Here is a 23,340-nt window from a genome sequence, read left to right as displayed (position 1 = left end):
ACGTCTGCTGGAAGTTTGTTCCAAGGATCTACTACTCTTTCAGTAAAATATTTTCTCATGTTGCTTTTGATCTTTCCCCCAACTAACTTCAGATTGTGTCCCCTTTCCCCTTTGTGTTCACTTTCCTATTAAAAACACTTCCCTCCTGGACCTTATTTAACCCTTTAACATATTTAAATGTTTCAATCATGTCCCCCCTTTTCCTTCTCTCCTCCAGACTATACAGATTGAGTTCATTAAGTCTTTCCTGATACGTTTTATGCTTAAGACCTTCCACCATTCTTGTAGCCCGTCTTTGGATCCGTTCAATTTTGTCAATATCTTTTTGTAGGTGAGGTCTCCAGAACTGAACACAGTATTCCAAATGTGGTCTCACCAGCACTCTATATAGTGGGATCATAATCTCCCTCTTCCTGCTTGTTATACCTCTAGCTATGCAGCCAAGCATCCTACTTGCTTTACCGCCTGACTGCACTGTTCACCCATTTTGAGACTGTCTGAAATCACTACCTCTAAATCCTTTTCTTCTGAAGTTTTTGCTAACACAGAACTGCCAATACAATACTCAGATTGAGGATTCCTTTTCCCCAAGTGCATTATTTTACATTTGGAAACATTAAACTGCAGTTTCCATTGCTTTGACCATTTATCTAGTAAAGCTAAATCATTTACCATATTACAGACACCTCCAGGAATATCAACCCTATTGCACATGTTTTCTGCTATAAGAAATAACCTAAATAATAGTTTCTAGATAAATTCTGTCAGAGAAATAAAAGTAGCCTATCAAATATTGAGGTGGATAAAACTAAGATTTTGGTAATCTCCAGAGGTGACAGATTATATTTGGTTGACAATTCAGTTATATCAAAGGTACAGAATGCGACTAGGAAAAATGTACAAGAAAAATAAACCACAGAATTAGCAGATGCTTTGGAATTGTATTCATTTTTAATCAAATCATTTCTGAAACAATAATCTTCATTCAAAACCTGATTTTAAAATATAGATATCTGAACATAGGGTGAAAAAAAGAGTGTCTTAAGAGTTGTTTATAACAAAAGAATAAAAATTACAAAAATCCAGGAAAATCAAGTAAGCCAGCCAGAGAAGCTACTATAACAAAACCATAACAAAAATAACTTTTGCAATTATTTCAGTTGCTGATATAATTGATACCATTACAAGCAAACACCCATAGTGCAAGTTTGAAATTCTGTGCATTAAAGGACAATTCCAGTTCAATTTCAGAATCCAGGAAATTTATAATTATGACCTATAGAAATTTCCTTACACAAAGTATGAGATTTTTTTCCTTATGTTTATGCAACCGGCTTCTGATTGATTTTCTCAATGTTTGTCACCATCATTAGCAGTCTAATCTGTATAAATAAGAACACTTGTATATTCTTATTTATGTCTACTTAGAAGTATTGGATTGCATACTAGTGAACTAATAGCATCTCCATTGTGTGTAGAGGTAGATCTCAATTTGTATATTGTGTAACTGCTGTTGTGGTTGGCTCTGGCCCAGCTCCTGCCCCAGGGAATGGGGAGGTGGATGCAGGGGAAAATTCAACATGTCACAGGCCTGTGTTATTGCCGACAGAATCAGTTCAGAGTTTAGTTTCCTTGGACGAAGAAGAAGGTGGGAATGACTCGGCAGAGGAGGGCTTGACACACAGCCAAGGCAGTCAATCTTCCTTATCTTCCTTTGATTCAGATGATGATGTTTAGGACCCACGCAAGCATAGAATTATGCGTAGAAGAGACCAAGTAAGAACATATTACAGGAAATAAGTGAGGCCACCTGTGTTTGGGTGGGGCTCCAGTAATTAGGGCTGCTGCTATAAATAGCAGCATGTGGGTTTGGCCATTGTGGAAGAATATCTGTTGCAGTTTCGTCAGGAATCTTGTGTGTTGGACTTTGTTGCTTTTTCACGCCTTTGAAACCAAAGCAGAGCAACGTGTGTGTGTGTGTGTGTCTCCCTTCATTGGAAGAAGAAGGGGTGTGAAGTTTCTCCACAGCTGCTGGCTAAGTACTTAATGACTGCTTAAGGGACATTGTACAGACTACCCGGTTGTTTTGGGAAGAGTGCTCTTTGCAATACAAAAAGAGTGCTTAGTTTATTTTGACTTTTGTGATAAAGAACATTGTTTTGAATTTTCAAATGTGTGTGTGTCTGAAATTTGTATCCTTGAATTTTTGGGAGGCTCCTATCAGAGAGAGCCCAGCAGAACAACTGCCATCCTAAACAACCTTTCCTCCCCCCTCTGTTGAGGTACCACAAGCGTACCATTAGGGAATGGTGAATCCTTTGCAGCTTTCCAGTAAGTTATTCAACTACTGGCTGTCACAGATTAAAGGGACTGAATTTCTTTGCTTTCATCTGCTGTTGTACAAAGTTGAAAGGCTGCTGCAGATTCATTGTTGGGTATAGATACCACATGACTACTCCAGAGGGATTAATCACCACTGTGAAGTTGGTATCAACCTTCAGGTCGCTGATTATTTCATTGGTATACACATCCTGGGCCTAGCAAAAACAAAAGCAGGTATAAATCATCGGAGAGGGGTGGCATACAAATCTAAATAATAATAATAATAATTATTATTATTATTATTATTATTATTATTATTATTGGATAAATGATCATTTGTGCATCTACTATGGAACTACAGTGGTACCTCGTGATACGAACCCCTCGTGATACGAACACTTCAAGATACGAACCCGGGGTTCAGAAAATTTTTGCCTCTTCTTATGAACTTTTTTCGCCTTACGAACCCACCGCAGATCGCAAAATGGCGCTCCGTTGGGTGCCGCCACCCGGCTGTCAGCTTTTAAAACAGCCGGAGGGCTTCTTGGCGTTCCCCCGAACCCGAACTTTTCGGGTTCGGGTTCGGAAGGCCGCCAAGAAGCGCCGCCGCCCAGCTGTCACCTTCTTAAACAGCAGGGGGGGCTTCTCGGCGTTCTCCCGAACCTGAAACTGGAAGTTCGGGTTCAGGTTCCAGAGGCCGCCGAGAAGCGCCCGGTTGTTTCAGAAGGTTACAGCCGGGCGGCGGAGCGCCGTTTTTGTGATCGGCTTCGGAGTTTTCGGCCGATCTGGAGGCTGGAAAGGAGGTGGGGAATCCCAATAGGGAGTTCCATGGGTGGAGCTTTGACATCACGAAGACGTCCTTCCCCTGCTGTTTAAGAAGGTGACAGCCAGGCGGCGGCGCTTCTCGGCGGCCTCCCGAACCCGAACCCAAAAAGTTCGGGTTCGGGAGAACGCCGAGAAGCCCCCTGGCTGTTTAAGAAGGTGACAGGCAGATGGCGGCGCTTCTCGGCGGCCTCCCGAACCCGAAAAGTTCGGGTTTGGGTTTGGGAGAACGCCGAGAAGCCCCCCGGCTGTTTTAAAAGGTGACAGCCAGGCTGCGGCGCCCAGCGGAGCGCCATTTTGGGATTTCCCCCCCCTTGCACGCATTAATTGTTTTTACATTGTTTCCAATGGGAAACATTGTTTCGTATTACGAACCTCCCTCCAGAACCAATTAGGTTCGTAAGACGAGGTATTACTGTGTTCACATATTCTAGTAGCTGTTCCATAGCAATGTTTTATCCCAGTGAAAAATACTAAAGCCTAATCCTGTTACTCCTTTGTCACAAATGAATGGTAGTGTTGGAAAACGGGATGGAGTTTTGGCGTTATGATTTATTTTGCTATGTATACTTTTGAGAACACTCCACACCAAGACAACTAGACACAAGAACCGTTTTTTCCCAAACGCCATCACTCTGCTAAACAAATAACTCCCCTCAACACAGTCAAACCATTTACTAAGTCTGCATAATTACTACTAGTTTTTTCTCATCATTCCTATCACCCATCTCCTCCCACTTATGACTGCATGACTGTACCTTGTTGCTGTATCCTTAAGATTCGTATTAATATAGATTATTTCCTGATTGGTTATTTGACCCCTATGACAAACATTAAATCTTGTTCCAAATGATTTTTGACAAATGTATATTTTCTTTTACGTACACTGAGAGCATATGCACCAAAAACAAATTCCTTGTGGGTCCAATCACACTTGGCCAATAAAGAATTCTATTCTATTATCATTCCAGGAAATAACTTGATTATTAAAGTATTTTTTAAAGCCAAGATTTAGCCACATTAAATTCAATAACATGAGGCAAAATATAAATGAGCAATACTGTGTAGTATTTGAGATTGTCAGCTTGCCATCCTTCTCCCCATAAAATGTTTTCAGCAATGGAGAGAAAGACCACTTATGGATGGTTGTTTTACTTACTTCGTAGACAGCATTTGCTGTAAAATTGAGCCGTGCAAGAGAAGTTGTGTAGTGATATGGCATATCGGTCCTCCGACTGAAGAAAACCAGAGCACTGGCCGAGTGGGAAAGGGGCCGCAGAAATACTTCAATTTGTGATTTCTCCTACAAAATCAGATTGAAAAGCATGTTCTTCTAAAAGAAATCTTTCCCAGGACATAAACAGGAAATGGTGATGTCATCATGTAGGAAAAGAAAATTCTTCAACTAAGATTGTTATGGGTTATGAAGCTCATACTCGATCTAACCCAGTCCTTCTCAATTGTTTTCTGTTATGTCCACCCCTAGGAAGAGGTAAACATTTCGCGTGCCCCCAACTCTCTGATCTGAGCCGCAATGGAATTTTAGTGTTAATATTATTTTACTTATTATAAGTTGCAAGCAAACTTTTGACTGGGGAAGGCTGCTCTACCCACTTACCTGGGATTAAGTCGCATTGATCTCCGTGGAGCCTGTTTTTGGTTAGGCAGGCATAGGCTACCGTGGTTAGGGCCCTCTTTTGACACCGGGTCAGGCCAGCTTAATCAAGCCAATGTTTTGGGGTCACTGGCCTAGCCTATATGCACCACCTCTGCCAGGCACTCACAATGAATGGTATGGAAGGAGGCCTTAGGGTGCCTTTCAACGCTTTCACCCATCTACCGAGGATGCTCCTTCTTGTCAAGCGGTGGGTTCATCACACCGTTCAAGGCTATTGTGGTACTCGCCGAAAACAAGAACTCATGCAGCCGCCCCGCCCAGCCTGGCCATCTTCTTTTCTGGGTTCAGAGCAGCGTGCAATTGGGAAAAGACACCCCATCCAGGGGAATCGATCGAGAGGGACCACACATGTTTTCCAGGGTCACATACGCCCTCCTGGTATTGCTCCATGCCCCCCCAGGGAGGGCACCTCACTATTTGAGAGGGACTGATCTAACCCAATTCATAGTGCTGTAATTTGACTCAAAAACATGAGTCGCCTCGAGAAGGGCGGCATACAAATCAACTTCAGGTTGTGCAGAATGCAGCTGCGAGAGCAATCATGGGCTTCCCTAAATATGCCCATGTCACACCAACACTCCGCAGTCTGCATTGGTTGCCGATCAGTTTCCGGTCACAATTCAAAGTGTTGGTTATGACCTATAAAGCCCTTCATGGCATCGGACCAGAATATCTCTGGGACCGTCTTCTGCAGCACGAATCCCAGCGACCGGTTAGGTCCCACAGAGTTGGCCTTCTCCGGGTCCCGTCAACTAAACAATGTCGTTTGCCGGGACCCAGGGGAAGAGCCTTCTCTGTGGCGGCCCCGACCCTCTGGAACCAACTCCCCCCAAATATCAGAGTTGTCCCCACCCTCCTTGCATATTCCCTTACCCCTAGGCTTATAAAATTTATGCATGGTATGTTTGTATGTATGATTGGTTTCTTAAACTGGGGTTTTTTACATTACTTTTAATATTAGATTTCTTCATATTGTCTTTTTACTGTTGTTAGCCGCCCCGAGTCTACGGAGAGGGGCAGCATACATACAAACAAAAATAATAAAATAAAATAAAATAAAATAAATAATAAAATAATAAAATAAAATAAATAAATAAAATAAAATAAAATAATAAAATAATAAAATAATAAAATAATAAAATAATAAAATAATAAAATTAAAAAAAATAAAAAAATAAAAAAATCAATCAATCATATACAAACAGGCTTCCTTCTTCCTTCCAGATAAATTAAGAAAACAGTGACAATGGATCTGTATTATGTCAGATTGATGAAAGCTAATAGAAGCTCCTTAGAAGAGAGGAGCATGAATGTACAATAATAAATATCCTTCATTTAACTAATGATCTTCCCACATAAGAGAGTCAAAAAGAAGGAATTGGACTCTTGAGTTCCAGGGATTCACGTAAGGTTCTCCAGACGATTGGTCTTCATTACCTGAAGGATTCTACGCCCTTGAATTCCCAGGGGATCTTGGTTAATGGTAATCATCAATTTGTTTTGTAGAATCTCCTTGGCACTTTCAGAAATAACACGGAGGTCTGTGGACATGAAAAGAGGAGCGGCCATAATTGTCCATAAGGCCATCTGGGACTTCGACTGTTCAAGGCTCAGACCAAAGTTTCCAATGATTAGCTGCAGGAGAAAGAAGAGGTTAGCCCAAAGGTGGGTGATAAAGTCAAGAATGAAAGCACCCCCCCCCCTCCAAGAACTGCATATGGAGAGAACTCTTGTTGAATAAAGGTAACTTTATTACTATTACCATTATTATTATTACTATTACTACAGTATATTACTATTACTATTGTTATTACAGTATTGTTGTTGTTGTTGTTTTGTTGTTGTAGTAATAATAATAATATTATTATTATCATCATCATCATCATCATCATCATTATTTTAGCCATATACTAAATAAATAAGATAACTAGGTAGGTTCCTAGTTCCTCAAATTTTCTTCCCCAATTTCCTTCTACAAGAAAGTTTAGGAAATAATATCAAGGCTAAGTGAATTGCTAGAACAGTCCAAGTCCCACTAGATAAACACAGACATAACTACAGGTAGTCCTTGATTTACAACAATTCATTTAGTGACCATTTAAAGTTACAATGTCACTGAAAAAAGTTAGTTATGACCATTTTTTACACTTATGACCATAGTTCCCTCTAAGCTGAGCAGTGAGCAATCGCTCACTTAAAAATCATCATCAACTCAGAGTTTTCCAAACCTGCCCAGAAGCCGAGAGGGAAAGAGTGAGAGGGAAGGAGAGAGAGAGGAAGAGAGGAAGAGAGAGAAACAGATAGAAAAAAAGAGAGGAAGGAAAAGAGAAAGAAAAAGAATGGGAGTAAGGAAGAGAGAAAGAAAATCAAAATCTAGTTTGAAACTAGCTCAACTATTTAAGTGGCATTTTGATATTGATAGAGTTGCCCTATTATGAGCTCACTGTTATAGACACACAGTACAGTATTTTATTTTGAAATTCTCTGAGGCAAAACAGGGTGGGTTTTTTATTTTGTTTGTTTGTTTGTTTGTTTGTTTATTTATTTATTTATTTATTTATTTATTATTTCTGTGCCGCCCAGTCCCAAAGGGACTGCCGCTCAGACACTATACTTTTCCGCCCACCCCAAAAAAAAATTAGACAGAATACTGCTATGACCATTGTGGCATTTCCATCATCACACAATCAAAATTCAAATTTAACTCCTGTTTATGACGGTTGCAGTATCCTGGGATCATATGACCACTTTTTGAGACCCTCTGATAAGTAAAGTCAACGGGAAAGACTGATTCACTTAACAGCTGGGTTACTAACTTAACAATTACAATGATTCACTTAACAACTGTGGTGAGAAAGGCTGTAAAACGGAGGAAAATTCACTTAACAAACATCTCATTTAGCAACAGAAATTTTGCACTCAATAGTGGTCGTAAGTTGAAGTCTACCTGTATTAAGTCGTGCATCCTAGGGATATCAGTTTTCTAATATAAACACTAGATGCAAAAATTATTAAATTAATGAGGGTAAAAGAGACTAATGAAGGTTTAAAAATGAAAAATAATCCATACATAAGCAAAACAAGCTATATTTTCAAAGGACCACAGGGTAACTGAATCAGTATGATATATAGCTACTTATCCTTTCAATGTAGCATGTTTTTTGCAAAAATTAGCAATATATGCCTGTTTGTATGAATTATTTTACTAAAAGAATTCAGGTTTTCTGTGCTATTTCTAGTGTAGGTTATACCAAAACAATGGGTATATGCAGAAAATCTAAGAATGTAACACAAATGGCATGTCTACTTAAATTACCTGCAAGAGTTGTAAACAAGGTGAAAGAACATATAAATTCCTGCCAGTAGTCAACTTCATTAGCTCCTTTCTAGCTTTAGCTTTCCAAAGAGAGCCTCTCTCATCCACTTAGCTTTCATATTATCCTCTTCAGCTCAACATTACCATGTCAGGGTCATTCCAATGGCCAGGGCCAGCTGCTGGCTGAAGGATGTCCTGATTCGCTGAGAACCATTCCACAATAGAGATGACACTTTCCCAAGAGTCTTGTATGTCACCAAAGTTTCTCCAGAGGTTGCATATATTTGCTAAAAGCGTATAGTTAACCTAAAACAAAACAAATGCATGAAACAGAATAATTACAGTCAGCCTGGCATGATTTAACTTTTGGAAATGATTATCAATTTATATCATTATGGCTACTCTGGATGTATTTAATATATGGGGGAAATACTGTATATATTTGAAAGAAGAAAACTCAAATTAAATTAGCTATAATTAATTTACTATTTAACTAAACAGAGGTATCAAAGTCGAGGATTATAATAATAATAATAATAATTATTATTATTATTATTGTTATTACTACTACTACTACTACTACTACTACTACTACTACTACTACTATTATTACTACAGTAGAGTCTCAGTTAACCAACATGAATAGGCGGGCTGATAGTTGGAGAGCCGAAAATGTCAGATAATCCAGACTCTACTGTATATATCCCACCTGCTCGCTTCCCTCCTCGGCTGTCTCTCTGTTGCTCGCTCGCTTCTGTCCCTGGCTCTCTTGTTTGCTCGCTCACTCGCTTCCCTCCTCAGCTGTCTTTCTTGCACTCGCTCGCTTCCGTCCTCGGCTCTCTCACTCGCTCGCTTCCATCCTCGGCTGTCTCTCTTGCTCGCTCGCTTCCCTCCTCCCAGCTTGCTTCCCTGTCATGGCTGTCATATTTGGGGGGGTGTCTAGGGGCGCGGAAATGCCTACAGCCATGCCCCCAAGCAACCACGACATCGGATAATCCGGAATGTCAGATTTTCGAAGGATGGATAACCAAGACTCTACTGTATTTGGATTTATATGTGTTGTGAGTGCTCCTCGTCCAACTCTGGTAATGATAGATTCTGAGGAGGATGAACCAGGCCCATCTGGGTACCTTGGGCCAGTGGTGTTGCCGAATGATACAGAGAGTGAGAGTGAGGGAGAAATAGACCTGGATGAACCCGAAGGACCACCAGAGGTGGCAGATATGAGAGGAGGAGGAAGATCTGGAGCCTTTGCTAGATGCCCGCTTTAGAAGATTAAGAAAAAGACAAGAATACTTGTATGGAAAAAGGAAGTAGTCTATAGTTTGTCAACTCTATGGAATTGCTGACCACTTCCTATAGGTATTTAAGGGTGAAGTATGGGTAATTCAGGGTGGAGTTACAACAATTTGCAATGGAATCGGATGATGATTTGAGGTCTCAGCCAGGTTTAGGCTAGCCACCTGTTATTTTCCTGCCAAAAAGTCTTGGAGAAAAAGTGTCCTGTCTGTTGAGAGGCTGGGAAGCTGTAATACTAAATCTGAAACTGTGGGCTTCTTATCTCATGAAGGAATGCACCAGTAGCTTTGATCTTTGGCAGCAGCCTCGCTGCGGAACTGTTATATCTTAATTACTCTCACTGAGACTCTTGCCAAGATTATATCACATGCATGACTTTGGCTTGTAAAAATGGGTCTTTATATATAAAAAGACTGATTTGAAAATATCAATGAGTGGATTCCTCCTTTGTTTTCAAGCTTCGTAGGCCAGGATAGAACAATATGCCTCCCTCTCTGAGTTGGATTCGGCCACAATGCGGTCAGAACTAGCCTGTGGGGCCGTCATGGTCTACCCAATATGAAGAGGAAAGATAGAGCCAGTGTGGTTTCGACATGGTCTACTCAGTGCGAAGAGGAAAAATTAGGCAAATGTGGCTTTGGCCCGGTCTATCAATACAAAGAGGAAACATGCCAGCAGTCAAGCTGGCCACGCCCACCCAGTTGGCCACACCCACCCAGACGCCCACACCCGGCTGACCTCCCGAGGTCAACCACAGCCCTCAATGAAATTGAGTTTGACACCCCTGAACTAAAGCAGCACAGTTGTGTCACCACAGCAAAGAAAAATGGATAGAACTGCTCGAAGGATCTGTTAACAGAATAACTATCACTCATAACCAGGGGTGGGCTACTGCCCGGATGGGGGAGAATGCAATGGGGTAGCGAAAATGGAGCTTCACCTCAGAGCAACCAATCGCACTGAAAGATGTTGCAAGAAAATGCAGGGCGTCCTGCATAAGCCACGCCCACAGTGTGGTAGTAAAAATTTTGGTAGCGCTTCACTGCTCATAAGAGTATCACTGTATCATTAATGATTAACTAAATAGGTAACCTCCAATAGCACTCCAGGTCCCGTCGACTAAGCAATGCAGGTTGGCGGGGCTGCAGGAGAGGGCATTATTCTCTGTGGTCACCCCAGATCTATGGAACCAATCCGCCCCCCCCCCCTGACAGCCTTACTGCTCCCACCCTACTAGCCTTCCGTAAGGCCGCGAAGACCTGGTTTTGCCGGCAGGCCTGGGAGCCATGAAATTGACGTCTATCATGGCCGAATTGTGTTGAATGGTATGCATGTGTTGTTGTTGTTGTTGCTGTTGTTGTTGTTATTATTATTATTATTATTATTATTATTATTATTATTATTTATATTTGTATGCCGCCCAGTCTGTTGATTGAATAAAACTGGAGTTTTATAGTTTTAGACTTCTATATTTGACTTCTTTTTATTGTATTTGTATCTTTTTTTATATTATTGTAAGCCACCCTGAGTCCTTTGAAATTGGGCAGCATAGAAGTCAAATTAAATAAATAAATAAATAATACTATATATACCAGTAGTGATAAGCTTCTTAATAAATATTACTGCTTCAGCCAATTAAAAAACATTGTGCCAACAGATCTAGATGGATTGATGCTAAACCTCAATACATTATTAAAGAAGTTTGTCTCTTTCAAATTAAATGAGTGCATTTATGGATCCCAGGTCACACCAAATTGTAAAAATATGTGATGCAAAACCTTCAAAGTTCAAGGGACAGAAGCTTTAAGACCAGCCCCATTCTTCGTGAAACACAACTCACTGCAGGTGGGAGTCCCCCTCGATAGGCTGGCCAACTACAGGAATAGGCAATGGGATGACCTGTTGCATTCAGAGCCTTGGACATTCTAGGATAACCTTTGGAAAACAAGAATAATTAACCGTTTGAGTTAAAGTCAAATTGCTTAAAACAATTTATTTCAGCTGGTTGATGTTTAATATAATTAATATCCCAAGTCTATATTTGACGTCTTAAACAAAGTCAATTAAAATACTGTATATTATTTTAGCAACTTTTGGTGCACTGACAAAAGAAGCAGAGCAGAGAAATGCTAAAGCCTTGAGCTTTACCTTGAGCCTGTTCATCTGATGATGAGTAGCAACCATCTAGTTTCAGCATGTCCACTCCCCATTGTGCAAATGTTAAAGCATCTTTTTCAGTACAATTTAATGTCGTACCCGGGTAACCTGCACAAGTATGGGTGCCTAGATCACCATAAATGCCAAGTTTCAAACCCCGTGAATGAACCTGTCAAAATATGATTTGTGAGATCAAGACAGAAAACCCATGAGAAATCCATACAATGGAGGAAACAGTAGAAACATTGTTATTGCGAGCATCTTTTTTTAATCACTTCCTCAAATGCTCTTCATCTCCTCTTTTTCCTCATTTGCAGATAATTTCTAAACAATTTTGGTTTAAATTGAAATTGGTTACTGGAAAGGTAGTTACCTAGTGAGTAGGGTGTTAAGTGGTTACCCAAACAAACTCCCCCAGGACGAGCTCTTATTTTGCAGTATGTAAATTTGTAAAAGTTTCCACCAATGGAAAGATACAAAGGTGAATTAGATAGGACACTGATACAGCAATATTTATTATGTGATAGCATTTTCCCCATTTTATAAGGACACAAACATTTCTGCTGACCGAGTGGCCAGCTCAAATTACGTTTTTGCCCGTCATTGAATAAGATGACAGACAGAAAAAAATTAAAAGGTATGTTTCATTATTGCTTCTTACTGAATGGCTAACCCTACCCTCACCCCCCTCCGCCCCGATCTAATCCTTTTCAGATATATTGGCTTTAAATCCTATCATTCAGCACAGCCATTCACTACGCTGGAAATGTGTTAGGAGTACTGAAGATCCAAATATCCAGAGGGTACCAAGCAGGATGACATAATAGAAAACATGAGTTTTTCAAAAAATATCCATTGCCAAGGACTATATTTGAAAACCTAGAGTTTGCATTGGCAGAACAATCTGGTGGTTTCGATGCAGAGATTTTTTTACCCAGCAACACAACCCCCTAGATGTTCCTCACTGGATAACTTTGAGCAAAAGTGCTTTCACACTCAGCTCAACTTACAGTACAAGTGCAGGTTCATGGCTGTAAATTGGCCAGACCTGAAGAACCTTCTATAGCAGGGGTGTCAAACTCAAGGCCCAGTGGCCAAATCTGGCTCATGAGGTGCTTACATCTGACATGTGGGGCTGCCCTGGAAACAGTGAAGGACCAGCCTGTGGTGCCTCTGCCAGCAGAACTGGAGCTCGCAAGGGCTGCAGGCAGCCCTCCTGACTGTTTTCACTGGCAGATGGTTGCAGAATGCCATCACAGGCAAAATATGGAACTCGGGAGCCCATTTTTTGCTGGCACCCCCAACACAAGTGATGTTGAGCTGGCCATGTCCACCCTGGACCCTCAAGGTCAAACACAACCCTGATGTGGCCCTCAATGAAATCGAGTTTGACACCCCTATTCTACAGCAATTAAAGAAGAAAGTCCTTGATCTTTTGGAGAACTCCTTTCGCTGGGAGCGCTTTCATCCCGAGCTTTCAGCAAGGGGGCTGCAGTAGAGGCAGGGCAGGCGTTCCCAAAGCGCTCGGAGAAAGCGCTCTCGCAGCCCCCTCGCTGACACAGAGAGAGAGAGAGCAACAGACAGAGCAAGATGGAAAGAGAGAGGGAGAGAGAAATTAAGTGAGAAAGAGAGAGAAAGAGGGGGAGAGAGAGAGAGATAGCAAGAGAGAGAACAAGAGAGAGAGAGAAAGCAAGAGAGATAGAAAGAGTGAGAGAGAAAGAAAACAAGAGAGAAAGAGTGAGAGAGAGAGCAACAGACAGAGCAAGATGGAAAGAGAGAGGGAGAGAGAAATTAAGTGAGAAAGAGAGAGAAAGAGGGGGAGAGAGAGAGATAGCAAGAGAGAGAACAAGAGAGAGAGAGAAAGCAAGAGAGATAGAAAGAGTGAGAGAGAAAGAAAACAAGAGAGAAAGAGTGAGAGAGAGAGCAACAAACAGAGCAAGATGGAAAGAGAGAGGGAGAGAGAAATTAAGTGAGAAAGAGAGAGAAAGAGGGGGAGAGAGAGAGAGATAGCAAGAGAGAGAACAAGAGAGAGAGAGAAAGAAAGAGAGATAGAAAGAGTGAGAGAGAAAGAAAACAAGAGAGAAAGAGTGAGAGAGAGAGCAACAGACAGAGCAAGATGGAAAGAGAGAGGGAGAGAGAAATTAAGTGAGAAAGAGAGAGAAAGAGGGGGAGAGAGAGAGAGATAGCAAGAGAGAGAACAAGAGAGAGAGAGAAAGAAAGAGAGATAGAAAGAGTGAGAGAGAAAGAAAACAAGAGAGAAAGAGTGAGAGAGAGAGCAACAGACAGAGCAAGATGGAAAGAGAGAGGGAGAGAGAAATTAAGTGAGAAAGAGAGAGAAAGAGGGGGAGAGAGAGAGAGATAGCAAGAGAGAGAACAAGAGAGAGAAAGAAAGAAAGAGAGATAGAAAGAGTGAGAGAGAAAGAAAACAAGAGAGAAAGAGTGATAGAGAGAGCAACAGACAGAGCAAGATGGAAAGAGAGAGGGAGAGAGAAATTAAGTGAGAAAGAGAGAGAAAGAGGGGGAGAGAGAGAGAGATAGCAAGAGAGAGAACAAGAGAGAGAGAGAAAGCAAGAGAGATAGAAAGAGTGAGAGAGAAAGAAAACAAGAGAGAAAGAGTGAGAGAGAGAGCAACAGACAGAGCAAGATGGAAAGAGAGAGGGAGAGAGAAATTAAGTGAGAAAGAGAGAGAAAGAGGGGGAGAGAGAGAGATAGCAAGAGAGAGAACAAGAGAGAGAGAGAAAGAAAGAGAGATAGAAAGAGTGTGAGAGAAAGAAAACAAGAGAGAAAGAGTGAGAGAGAGAGCAACAGACAGAGCAAGATGGAAAGAGAGAGGGAGAGAGAAATTAAGTGAGAAAGAGAGAGAAAGAGGGGGAGAGAGAGAGAGATAGCAAGAGAGAGAACAAGAGAGAGAGAGAAAGCAAGAGAGATAGAAAGAGTGAGAGAGAAAGAAAACAAGAGAGAAAGAGTGAGAGAGAGAGCAACAGACAGAGCAAGGTGGAAAGAGAGAGGGAGAGAGAAATTAAGTGAGAAAGAGAGAGAAAGAGGGGGAGAGAGAGAGAGATAGCAAGAGAGAGAACAAGAGAGAGAGAGAAAGCAAGAGAGATAGAAAGAAAGAGTGAGAGAGAAAGAAAACAAGAGAGAAAGAGTGAGAGAGAGAGCAACAGACAGAGCGAGATAGAGAGGGTGAGAGAAAGTGAGAAAAAGAGAGAGAGAGCAAGAGGGGGAGAGAGAAAGAGAGAGAAATGACTCTTGACTTAAAGCATATGGTAAAAAGCACCCAAATAATAACAGAGAAAAAAAAACCCAGCCTCGTGTGTGTGTGTGGGGGGGGGACTCTTGAGCCATTTCCAATAGCCCTTACCTGTTATTGGAAATGGTTCAAGAGTTCACATACACACACACAAACAAGGGGGGAGGAGACAGGGACAGAAAAAAGAGAAGATATTAATAATAGTAATAGATTTTGGTTTTGTTTTATTATTAATTTCTTTTAATAAAAAATAAGGGAATTTTTTTCTTGTTTGTTTGTTTGTTTGTTTGTTTGTTTATACATACATACATACATACATACATACATACATACATACATATTCCTATGCCACCCAGTCCCAAAGGGACTGCCGCTCAGACACTATACTTTTCTGCCCACACCGAAAAAAAATTAGAGGGAACATTGCTCAGGAATATTCACTTACATAATCTGCCAAGGCTTTGATCCCTCTGGGAAACCTCTCAGGGTCTGGAATCAGATGTCCCGTCATATTCCGATTCTTTGCCATCCAGCAATCATCAATATTCACGTACTCGTAGCCCAGCTCCCTCCAACCATCCGTTGCCAGGTGGTCCGCCATTTCCATAAAGAGAGTCTCACTGCCCCACAAATGGAAAAGAATTTTATAGGGGAAAAAGAAGAATATCTACAGTTTGACGACAACATTCAGAGAAGCATTAAGAGACACAGATGCTGCCCTAGAGCCCTAGAGCTTCAGATTTCCTAGATCTATTCATCTTGAATACCAGGACTCTGAAACTCAGGAACGTACAGTGGTACCTCATCTTACGAACGCCTCTTCCAACGAACTTTTCAAGATACGAACCCGGTGTTTAAGATTTTTTTGCCTCTTCTTCCGAACTATTTTCACCTTACGAACCCAAGCAGCTGCTGCTGGGATGAAGGGGTTTCTTTCCCCCCCCTTTTTTGAAGAAAGAAAAGGGAGGGGCTACTTAGAGTAGGAAACATTTTGCAGAGAACAACGTGCTTGCAAAGGAACTGAAAGGGTGTCTTTTGAAGAAAGAAAAGGGAGGAGGGAGGGGCAGCTTGGGGGAGGAAAATTTTTGCAGAGAACAACGTGCTTGCAAAGGAACTGAAAGGGTGTCCTTTGAAGAAAGAAAAGGTAGGGGCGCCCCCCTTGCCTTTCTTCCTTCCCACTCACCCTTTAGCCTAGCCTTGCTTCTTCCACCCGCCCCCTTTAGCTGCTCCTCCCTGCCCTCTGTTCGCCTCCCTTCTAAAGTTTGGGATTTTCCTGAAGGATTTGCAGGCATTATTTGCTTTTACATTGATTCCTATGGGAAACATTGTTTCATCTTACGAACTTTTCACCTTACGAACCTCCTCCTGGAACCAATTAAGTTCGTATGATGAGGTACCACTGTATCTGGAAAAATATTGGATTTTGTATCGTTTCCACGGTTCCTCCACTTACCTGATACAGTTGTGTGGATCTGTCTTGCAATCAATGTTACAACGAAAGCGCTCCCAAGCCAGCCATCCCATTGGGGGCGTTCTCATTAGTCCATTCTCCAAAGCCAGGGAGAAGACATGGAGGAGGAGAAGGAAGACAACACGTTTCATGACCATGGGTGTGAGGGATGACCACTGCAAAAGAGGAGGGCAGAGGGGGAAGGAAACATCATGAAATATCACTTTCTACTGTTTCCATTCTGCTCCAATGACTTCTTCACCCTTATCTAATGAAGATAAATACGTATTTATAAGTTTTCAATTTTGCCTCCGCCCTTTTTTCTTTCTTTTACAATGTGAAGCAGTGAAATGTTGAAATTTTCAATTAGACATTAATCTTTTTTGCCTTGAACCTGGTTATCATCTTCAGAACAATCAATCAACTTACACAATCAAAACATGCATATCTCCAAGATAATTTTTTAATAAATTGCTTTTCTTGAGTGAATTTTAATTTTGGTAATTATCTGGACTAGTGTCTGCAATTTCCTTGGCAAGATTTTTGGAAATATTTTGCCATTGCCTTTTTTTTCTAGGGCTAAGAGACAATAACTGGCCCAAGGTCATCCAGCTGGCTTTGTGCCTAAGGTTTAGAACTTACAGCCTCTGGTTTCTAGCCTGGTGCTTTAACTACTACACCAAATTGACTCCCACTTGCATATTATTTTAAAGTTTGTCACTGATTTTAAGAGCGCTGTTGATATACCCCAAATTTATTTATTAAAGAAATTTATATACAATAACTCTGGACAGCAAACAAAACGCAAACACGATACAATTAAAGAACCTTTTCAAACAACAAAATATAGCCCTAGTATATGCTCACATCCATCTACCAACTACCCTATGCCAGCTCTGTCTAAATTTACTTTCTAAAGCAGTGCCTCCATCGGAACTATTCCATTTCATACTATAATGCCATAACAGCAAACCTGTGGCATGCAGACATCTGCTAACACGTGAGCTTAGCTCCAGTGCATGTCGGCCCGCTGATTTTGAGCTTTCACAAAGGCTCTTGGAGGGCATTTTCAGCCACTGGAGGGCTACCATGAGGGATGGGGGAGGCTATTTTCACTCTTCCCGGGCTCCAGAGAAGCCTCTGGAGCCTGGAGAGGGTGAAAAATGGGCCTACTGGGCCCACCGGGGGGGGGGGGAGAGAAGTGTCACACGTGAATGTGTGAGGGGGTGGGGTGCAGGGATGGAGGCATGTGTGCATGATATGGATGGAGGCATGTGTGCATGATAGCGCATGCGATTTCGGCACCTGAGGAAAAGCAGTTTCGCCATCATTGTTAGAATGCCACTAGTTGCTATAAGTGCAATGCTCTATACCAGTGATGGTGAACCCATGGCATGGGTGCCACAAGTGGCACGCGGAGCCATATCTGCTGCCACAAAAACCGTTGCCCTAGCCCAGCTCCAACGTAAAAAAAAGGTTAGAAAAACCCTAGACACACATACAGCCTGGGAGAAACCCCACTTAGCAGTAGTGATTGTGAAAGAGATCTCGGACTCTTGGTGGTGAGGGGTGGCATACAAATTTAATAAATAAATAAATGGATGAATGAATGAATAAATAAATAAATGAAAACAAACAAACAAACAAAGGCCAGCAATGTGCAGCAGCGGTCAAAAAAGCCAACACTATCCTAAGCTGCATCAATAGAGGAATACACTCAAAGACCAGGGAAGTATTAATACGATTCTACTACGCCCTGGTCAGACCACATCTGGAATACTGCATCCAGTTCTGGCCACCACACTTCAAAAGAGACATTGAAACTCTGGAGAAGGTGCAGAAAAGAGCAACCAAAATGATTAGGGGACTTGAAACCAAGACTTACGAAGAGAGTTTGCGGGAGCTGGGCATGGATAGCCTAGAGAAAAGGAGGGCTTGAGGGGACATGATAGCAGTCTACAGGTACTTGAACGGTTGCCATATAGAGGAGGGGGGTCACACTATTTTCCAGGGCACCAGAGGGCCGGACGAGGAACAACGGTTGGAAGCTGACCAAGGAGAGATTCAACCTGGAAATAAGGAAGAACTTCCTGATGGTCAGAGCGATCAACCAGTGGAACAGCCTGCCTGCGGAGGTTGTGAACTGCCCAACTCTGGACACTTTCAAGAGGAGATTGGACTGCCATTTGGCTGGGGTGCTCTAGGATTTCCTGCTCAGGCAGGGGGTTGGACTTGATGATCTACACGGTCCCTTTCAACTCTATCAATCAATCAATCAATAAATAAATAAATAAATAAATAAACAAATAAACAAACAAATGTGCATGTGTATGCCAGCCAGCTGATTTCTGGCTCACACAGAGACTCTGGGAGGGCATTTTTGGCTTCCGGGGGGATATTAGAGGGTGTTTTTACCCTCCCCCGGCTCCATGGAAGTCTTTGAAACCTGGGGAGGGCAAAACATAAGCCTACTGGGTCCATCAGAAGTTGGGAAACGGGCCATTTCCAGCCTCCAGAGGGCCTCCCGGGGGAGTGGAGGCCATAGTTCCCTCAAAGCTGAGCAGTGAGCAATCGCTCACTTAAAAATCATCATCAACTCAGAGTTTTCCAAACCTGCCCAGAAGCCGAGAGGGAAAGAGTGAGAGGGAAGGAGAGAGAGAGGAAGAGAGGAAGAGAGAGAAACAGATAGGAAAAAAGAGAGGAAGGAAAAGAGAAAGACAAAGAATGGGAGTAAGGAAGAGAGAAAGAAAATCAAAATCTAGTTTGAAACTAGCTCAACTATTTAAGTAGCATTTTGATATTGATAGAGTTGCCCTATTATGAGCTCACTGTTATAGACACACAGTACAGTATTTTATTTTGAAATTCTCTGAGGCAAAACAGTGGGCTTTTTATTTGTTTGTTTGTTTGTTTATTTGTTTGTTTGTTTGTTTGTTTATTATTTCTGTGCCGCCCAGTCCCAAAGGGACTGCCGCTCAGACACTATACTTTTCCGCCCACTCCCAAAAAAAATTAGAGGGAACACTGGTGGGGGCAGCTGTTTTCGCCGTCCCAAGGCATTGAATTATGGGTATGGGCATTCTCACATGCGTAATAGCGCACACTCACAATCTTTCGGCACCCGTGGGGAAAAAGGTTTGCCGTCACTGCTCTATACTTCTGAGATCTAATCTATAATCCACAGGCTCTTTATCACTCTTATTTGTGACTGAGAAAGTATCTGAGAATGAGCCACCCAATTTGCGGGAGGAATTCAGCAAACTGGTATGACAACAATTGAAAAAGAAACTGACTCTGGATTCCACTTACCCTTCCCTATTTCACACCACAACACACACACACAAACACAAGTTCCCAGTGTTCCATTATGGGACTCGTGCTGCTATTAGAGCCGGATCCTGAAGCAAGCACACACAATAATAGAAGCAAAATAGCAGACACAGCATTCCTAAGTGGCATCTATTACACTACCCTTTCCTAAAGAAGATGCTGAATCCACAAGTTCACTAAATCAGTGTTTCCCAACCTTGGCAACTTGAAGATATTTGGACTTCAACTCCCAGAATTCCCCAGCCAGCGAACGCTGGCTGGGGAATTCTGGGAGTTGAAGTCCAGATATCTTCAAGTTGCCAAGGTTGGGAAACACTGCACTAAATGAAGCCCTGTATATCTCTGTGTAGTTCATTAAATGACAAAGCCCGTCACTTTGAAAGCCATCAAATAAGGAAAGTTGGCTTGTGGGAGGGTAATTCACATGCAGAAATTCCCAGGTTCAATCTCTGACATCTGCTAGAAAAGAATCTCAGACAGCACAGCCAGAGGAAATCTTTTCCAAGGCTTCTGGAGAGCTACGTTCAATGAGATATACGGTAGTTTTCACTAAGATAAATCTTATGCACTCCGTGTTAAGTAGCTTCATATGAATAATTTAAACCTTTCAGAGCTGTGCAGATGCAGAATCAGGCATAACAAACACCTGGTTCCACTTCCAACTTGGCAGTAAGTTGCATTACACACAATGTTCTTGTTTGGAATGAAACAGAATTGCAGCACCTGACTCTCCTGGATCTGGTTAGTGTCTGAATGGGAAATCATTAAGGTGGGCTAACCTGAAAGTTTAAAAAATCACGAAGGAAGGTGAGATATATAAATCTACGAAAACATATGTGTGTGTGACATATTTTTGCTGATGATGAATGTGTGTGTGTATAAATGTCCGTTTGTTCAAAATCTTAAATCTCTGAAAGTTCTTCACCGATTGCTTTGAAATTTTGACACAATGTTGCATTCGAATATGCACGTGTTTTTATATACCTATATTATACCTTTTCTTTCCTTCCTGCCTTTCACATCGGAACTGTGGAGCTTTGGAAAATGCTGCAGGGCAGTTTTCAGGGTCTAGATGAACAGATGAAAACATGGATTTCTGAAAGGCCAGGAAAGGGAATTGGCAACATGTGTGTCATGTTGTTGTAATGCGACTAACATATTGTCATACTTCATGACACAATAACATAACTGTTGTGAGCCGCCCCAAGTCTACGGAAAGGGGCGGCATACAAATCTAATAAATAAATAAATAATAAATAGTCACACCTGGGTCAGGTAAAAACACACAGGTGCTTAAAACAGGACCTTCTTCACTGATTGCTTTGAAATTTTGACACAACATTGCATTCGAATACGCATGTGTTTTTATATACCTACTATTATATAGATGTCATAGCTGTGACAGGTAAAAACAGCAGCAATGAAGCTGTATGGTGAATTGTTTCGTTTCCCAGCTGTTCACTTAGTAGTACATCTAGAAATTGGACAATGTGTTTATTTCACAGCTGCTTCTTTCTTTGCATGCTGTTGGTAAATGTGCCTGGTCCAATGTCTTTCCAGCAATTGAGAATTGTCAATGGCATTTACACATGCCACTTTCCACAGTGCAAGCCAAGCTCCAAATTTATTGCAGAACGATTGACACCAGGGTGTATGCATTAATGACGCGTGCAACATGTCACATCCAAAGAATAGTGCAGTTTAGATCTACACATGGATTGCTTCTCACATGGACAATTATATGTTGCATGTTCTAGGGTCGGCTAACACAATATAATTCCAAGTAAATCAAACTTCTGTGGAAATCAATCTGTCTACTTAGGAAGCAACATTGATTGACCATCAATTCCACATGCTGTTGTGCACATTCAACTTTGTACAGAACAAAGTATTCGATGAGAAAATTTCATTCATTCAGATTTAGGATGTGTTATTCGAGTGTTCCCTTTATTTTTTTGAGCAGTATATATACATGCATATACATGTTTGTGCGTGTATATGTCTGTGTGTAGCTAGCTAACTAGGTAGGTAGGTAGGTAGGTAGGTAGGTAGAAAGATAGATGATAGATAGGTAGGTAGATAGGTAGGTAGAAAGATAGATGATAGATAGATAGGTAGGTAGGTAGGTAGATGATAGATAGGTAGGTAGGTAGGTAGAAAGATAGATGAGAGAGAGAGAGAGAGAGAGAGAGAGAGAGAGAGAGATAGTAGGTAGAAAGAAACATAGAAACATAGATAGATAGAAACATGGATGGATGCAGGGAGGGACGGACGGACGGACGGACAGGCAGACCAGACAGACAGACATGCAAACCTTTGTCAAATCTATCACTGGGGTCATGAAATTCCCAGAAATCCCTCTTTCCTCCCCCCCTCGCCCCCGTGACTGCTGCAACCCAGCTTCCGTATTTACCAAGCAGCCCTCTTCCGGATGCATCAAGACAGGGGGGGGGGGGGAGGATAATTGTGTAAATTCGGTATTTCTATCATTGAATGAAAACATGTTTCGTGGATGACACAAACGGCCTAGATTAATTCAGTTCTATAACTGTAATCGTCACCAGTAGGTACTCCGGAACGATTATTCGTTTTTTCTGATCGTTTTCCTATCCTGCAATCTGTGATCAGACAAAAGTGCCCCCCCCCCAAAAAAAAAAACTATTCCCCATCGCGACCGTTCACGTATGTGAGCCATCCAAATTTCAAGCCACAGTGGGATACTTACGCTATCAGACCTTAAGTATTGCAACCGGGATTGAATGCTGCTGGTGGGTCGCTTCCCTGCACAGGGCAGCGAATCACGTGCTCGCTTCCTTCCACCGATCAGCTGATCCCTTCTATCTCCCCATTAGTACAGCCAAGAAACTGCTGATCTCAGCGCCCGTCAACCCCACCGCCGCCCTCGCTTTTGTCCCGAGGAAAAAGAGGAAGCAGGCGCTCCCTGTGACACGTGTACGCCAGCGTCGTATGAGCTCAGCCCTTTCCCCTCGGTGGCTGGACGTCACTGAAGTTCGCGCACCGTTTCTCCAAGCGAGGTTTTTAGGATCGGCCGAGGTTCAGAATAGCGCCGTCCCTTTCGTGTCCCTTAGCAGAGATTTTTTAATTTTTTAATTTATTTTTATTTGTCCTACAAATATAGTATTGTGTTGTAGCATGTTTAACATAATATAAGGATAAAGTAGAGAGAGAAAAGACTAGGACAGGAGCGGTAGGCACAAAGGTGTACTTATGCACGCCCCTTACAGACCTCTTAGAAAAGGGGAGAGGTCTATTGTTGATAATGTAAGGTTGACAATTTTGGGATTGGGGGAGGAAACAACAGAGTCCAGGCGTTGACCACTCTGTTGCTGAAATCGTATTTTCTGCAGTCTAGTTTGGAGCGATTTACATTTAGTTTGGATCTATTGCATGCTCTTGTGTTGTTGTTGTTAAAGGTGAAGTAGTCGCCAACAGGGAGTACATTGTGATGCATCCTGGTTATTCTTCGAATGGCTGAAGAGGGACATTTTAGGAGAGAGCCTTGCTTCAAAAAGTTGTAGGTGGAATCATTTGGTTGGATGTCTCCTCACAACACAGGGCATTCTTCTGGTGGCACATTGATGAGCTGAAGTGGTCCAAGGTTTACAAAACGAACTGGTGGAAGTGTTTTCAGGTTGCTTTTATGCCCATGCCTGAGGAATTCCCATAGCTTCATGGAAACAGAGATGCAAGCTTGA

At 41.9% G+C, this 23,340-nt stretch overlaps 1 protein-coding gene across 1 annotated transcript; it reads right to left on the bottom strand.

Annotated features, from left to right (window-relative positions):
• Positions 1–932: 932 nt before the first annotated feature.
• On the bottom strand, positions 933–22,549 carry NAGA (alpha-N-acetylgalactosaminidase). The gene is made up of 9 exons (XM_070756010.1): positions 22,350–22,549; positions 16,298–16,470; positions 15,290–15,464; positions 11,586–11,763; positions 11,278–11,372; positions 8,283–8,444; positions 6,260–6,457; positions 4,304–4,447; positions 933–2,537 (listed from the first exon to the last, which is right to left on the bottom strand). Exons 2-9 carry the CDS (start codon positions 16,450–16,452, stop codon positions 2,355–2,357), a joined length of 1,290 nt encoding a protein of 429 aa, XP_070612111.1. The 5' UTR covers positions 16,453–16,470; positions 22,350–22,549; the 3' UTR covers positions 933–2,354.
• Between the last annotated feature and the right edge of the window lie 791 nt (positions 22,550–23,340).

This window comes from Erythrolamprus reginae, chromosome 6 (genome assembly GCF_031021105.1).
Source record: "Erythrolamprus reginae isolate rEryReg1 chromosome 6, rEryReg1.hap1, whole genome shotgun sequence".
NCBI lineage: Eukaryota > Metazoa > Chordata > Lepidosauria > Squamata > Dipsadidae > Erythrolamprus > Erythrolamprus reginae.
The sequence above is the reverse complement of the archived record's forward strand: the minus strand, read 5'-3'. Positions and strand labels throughout refer to the sequence as shown.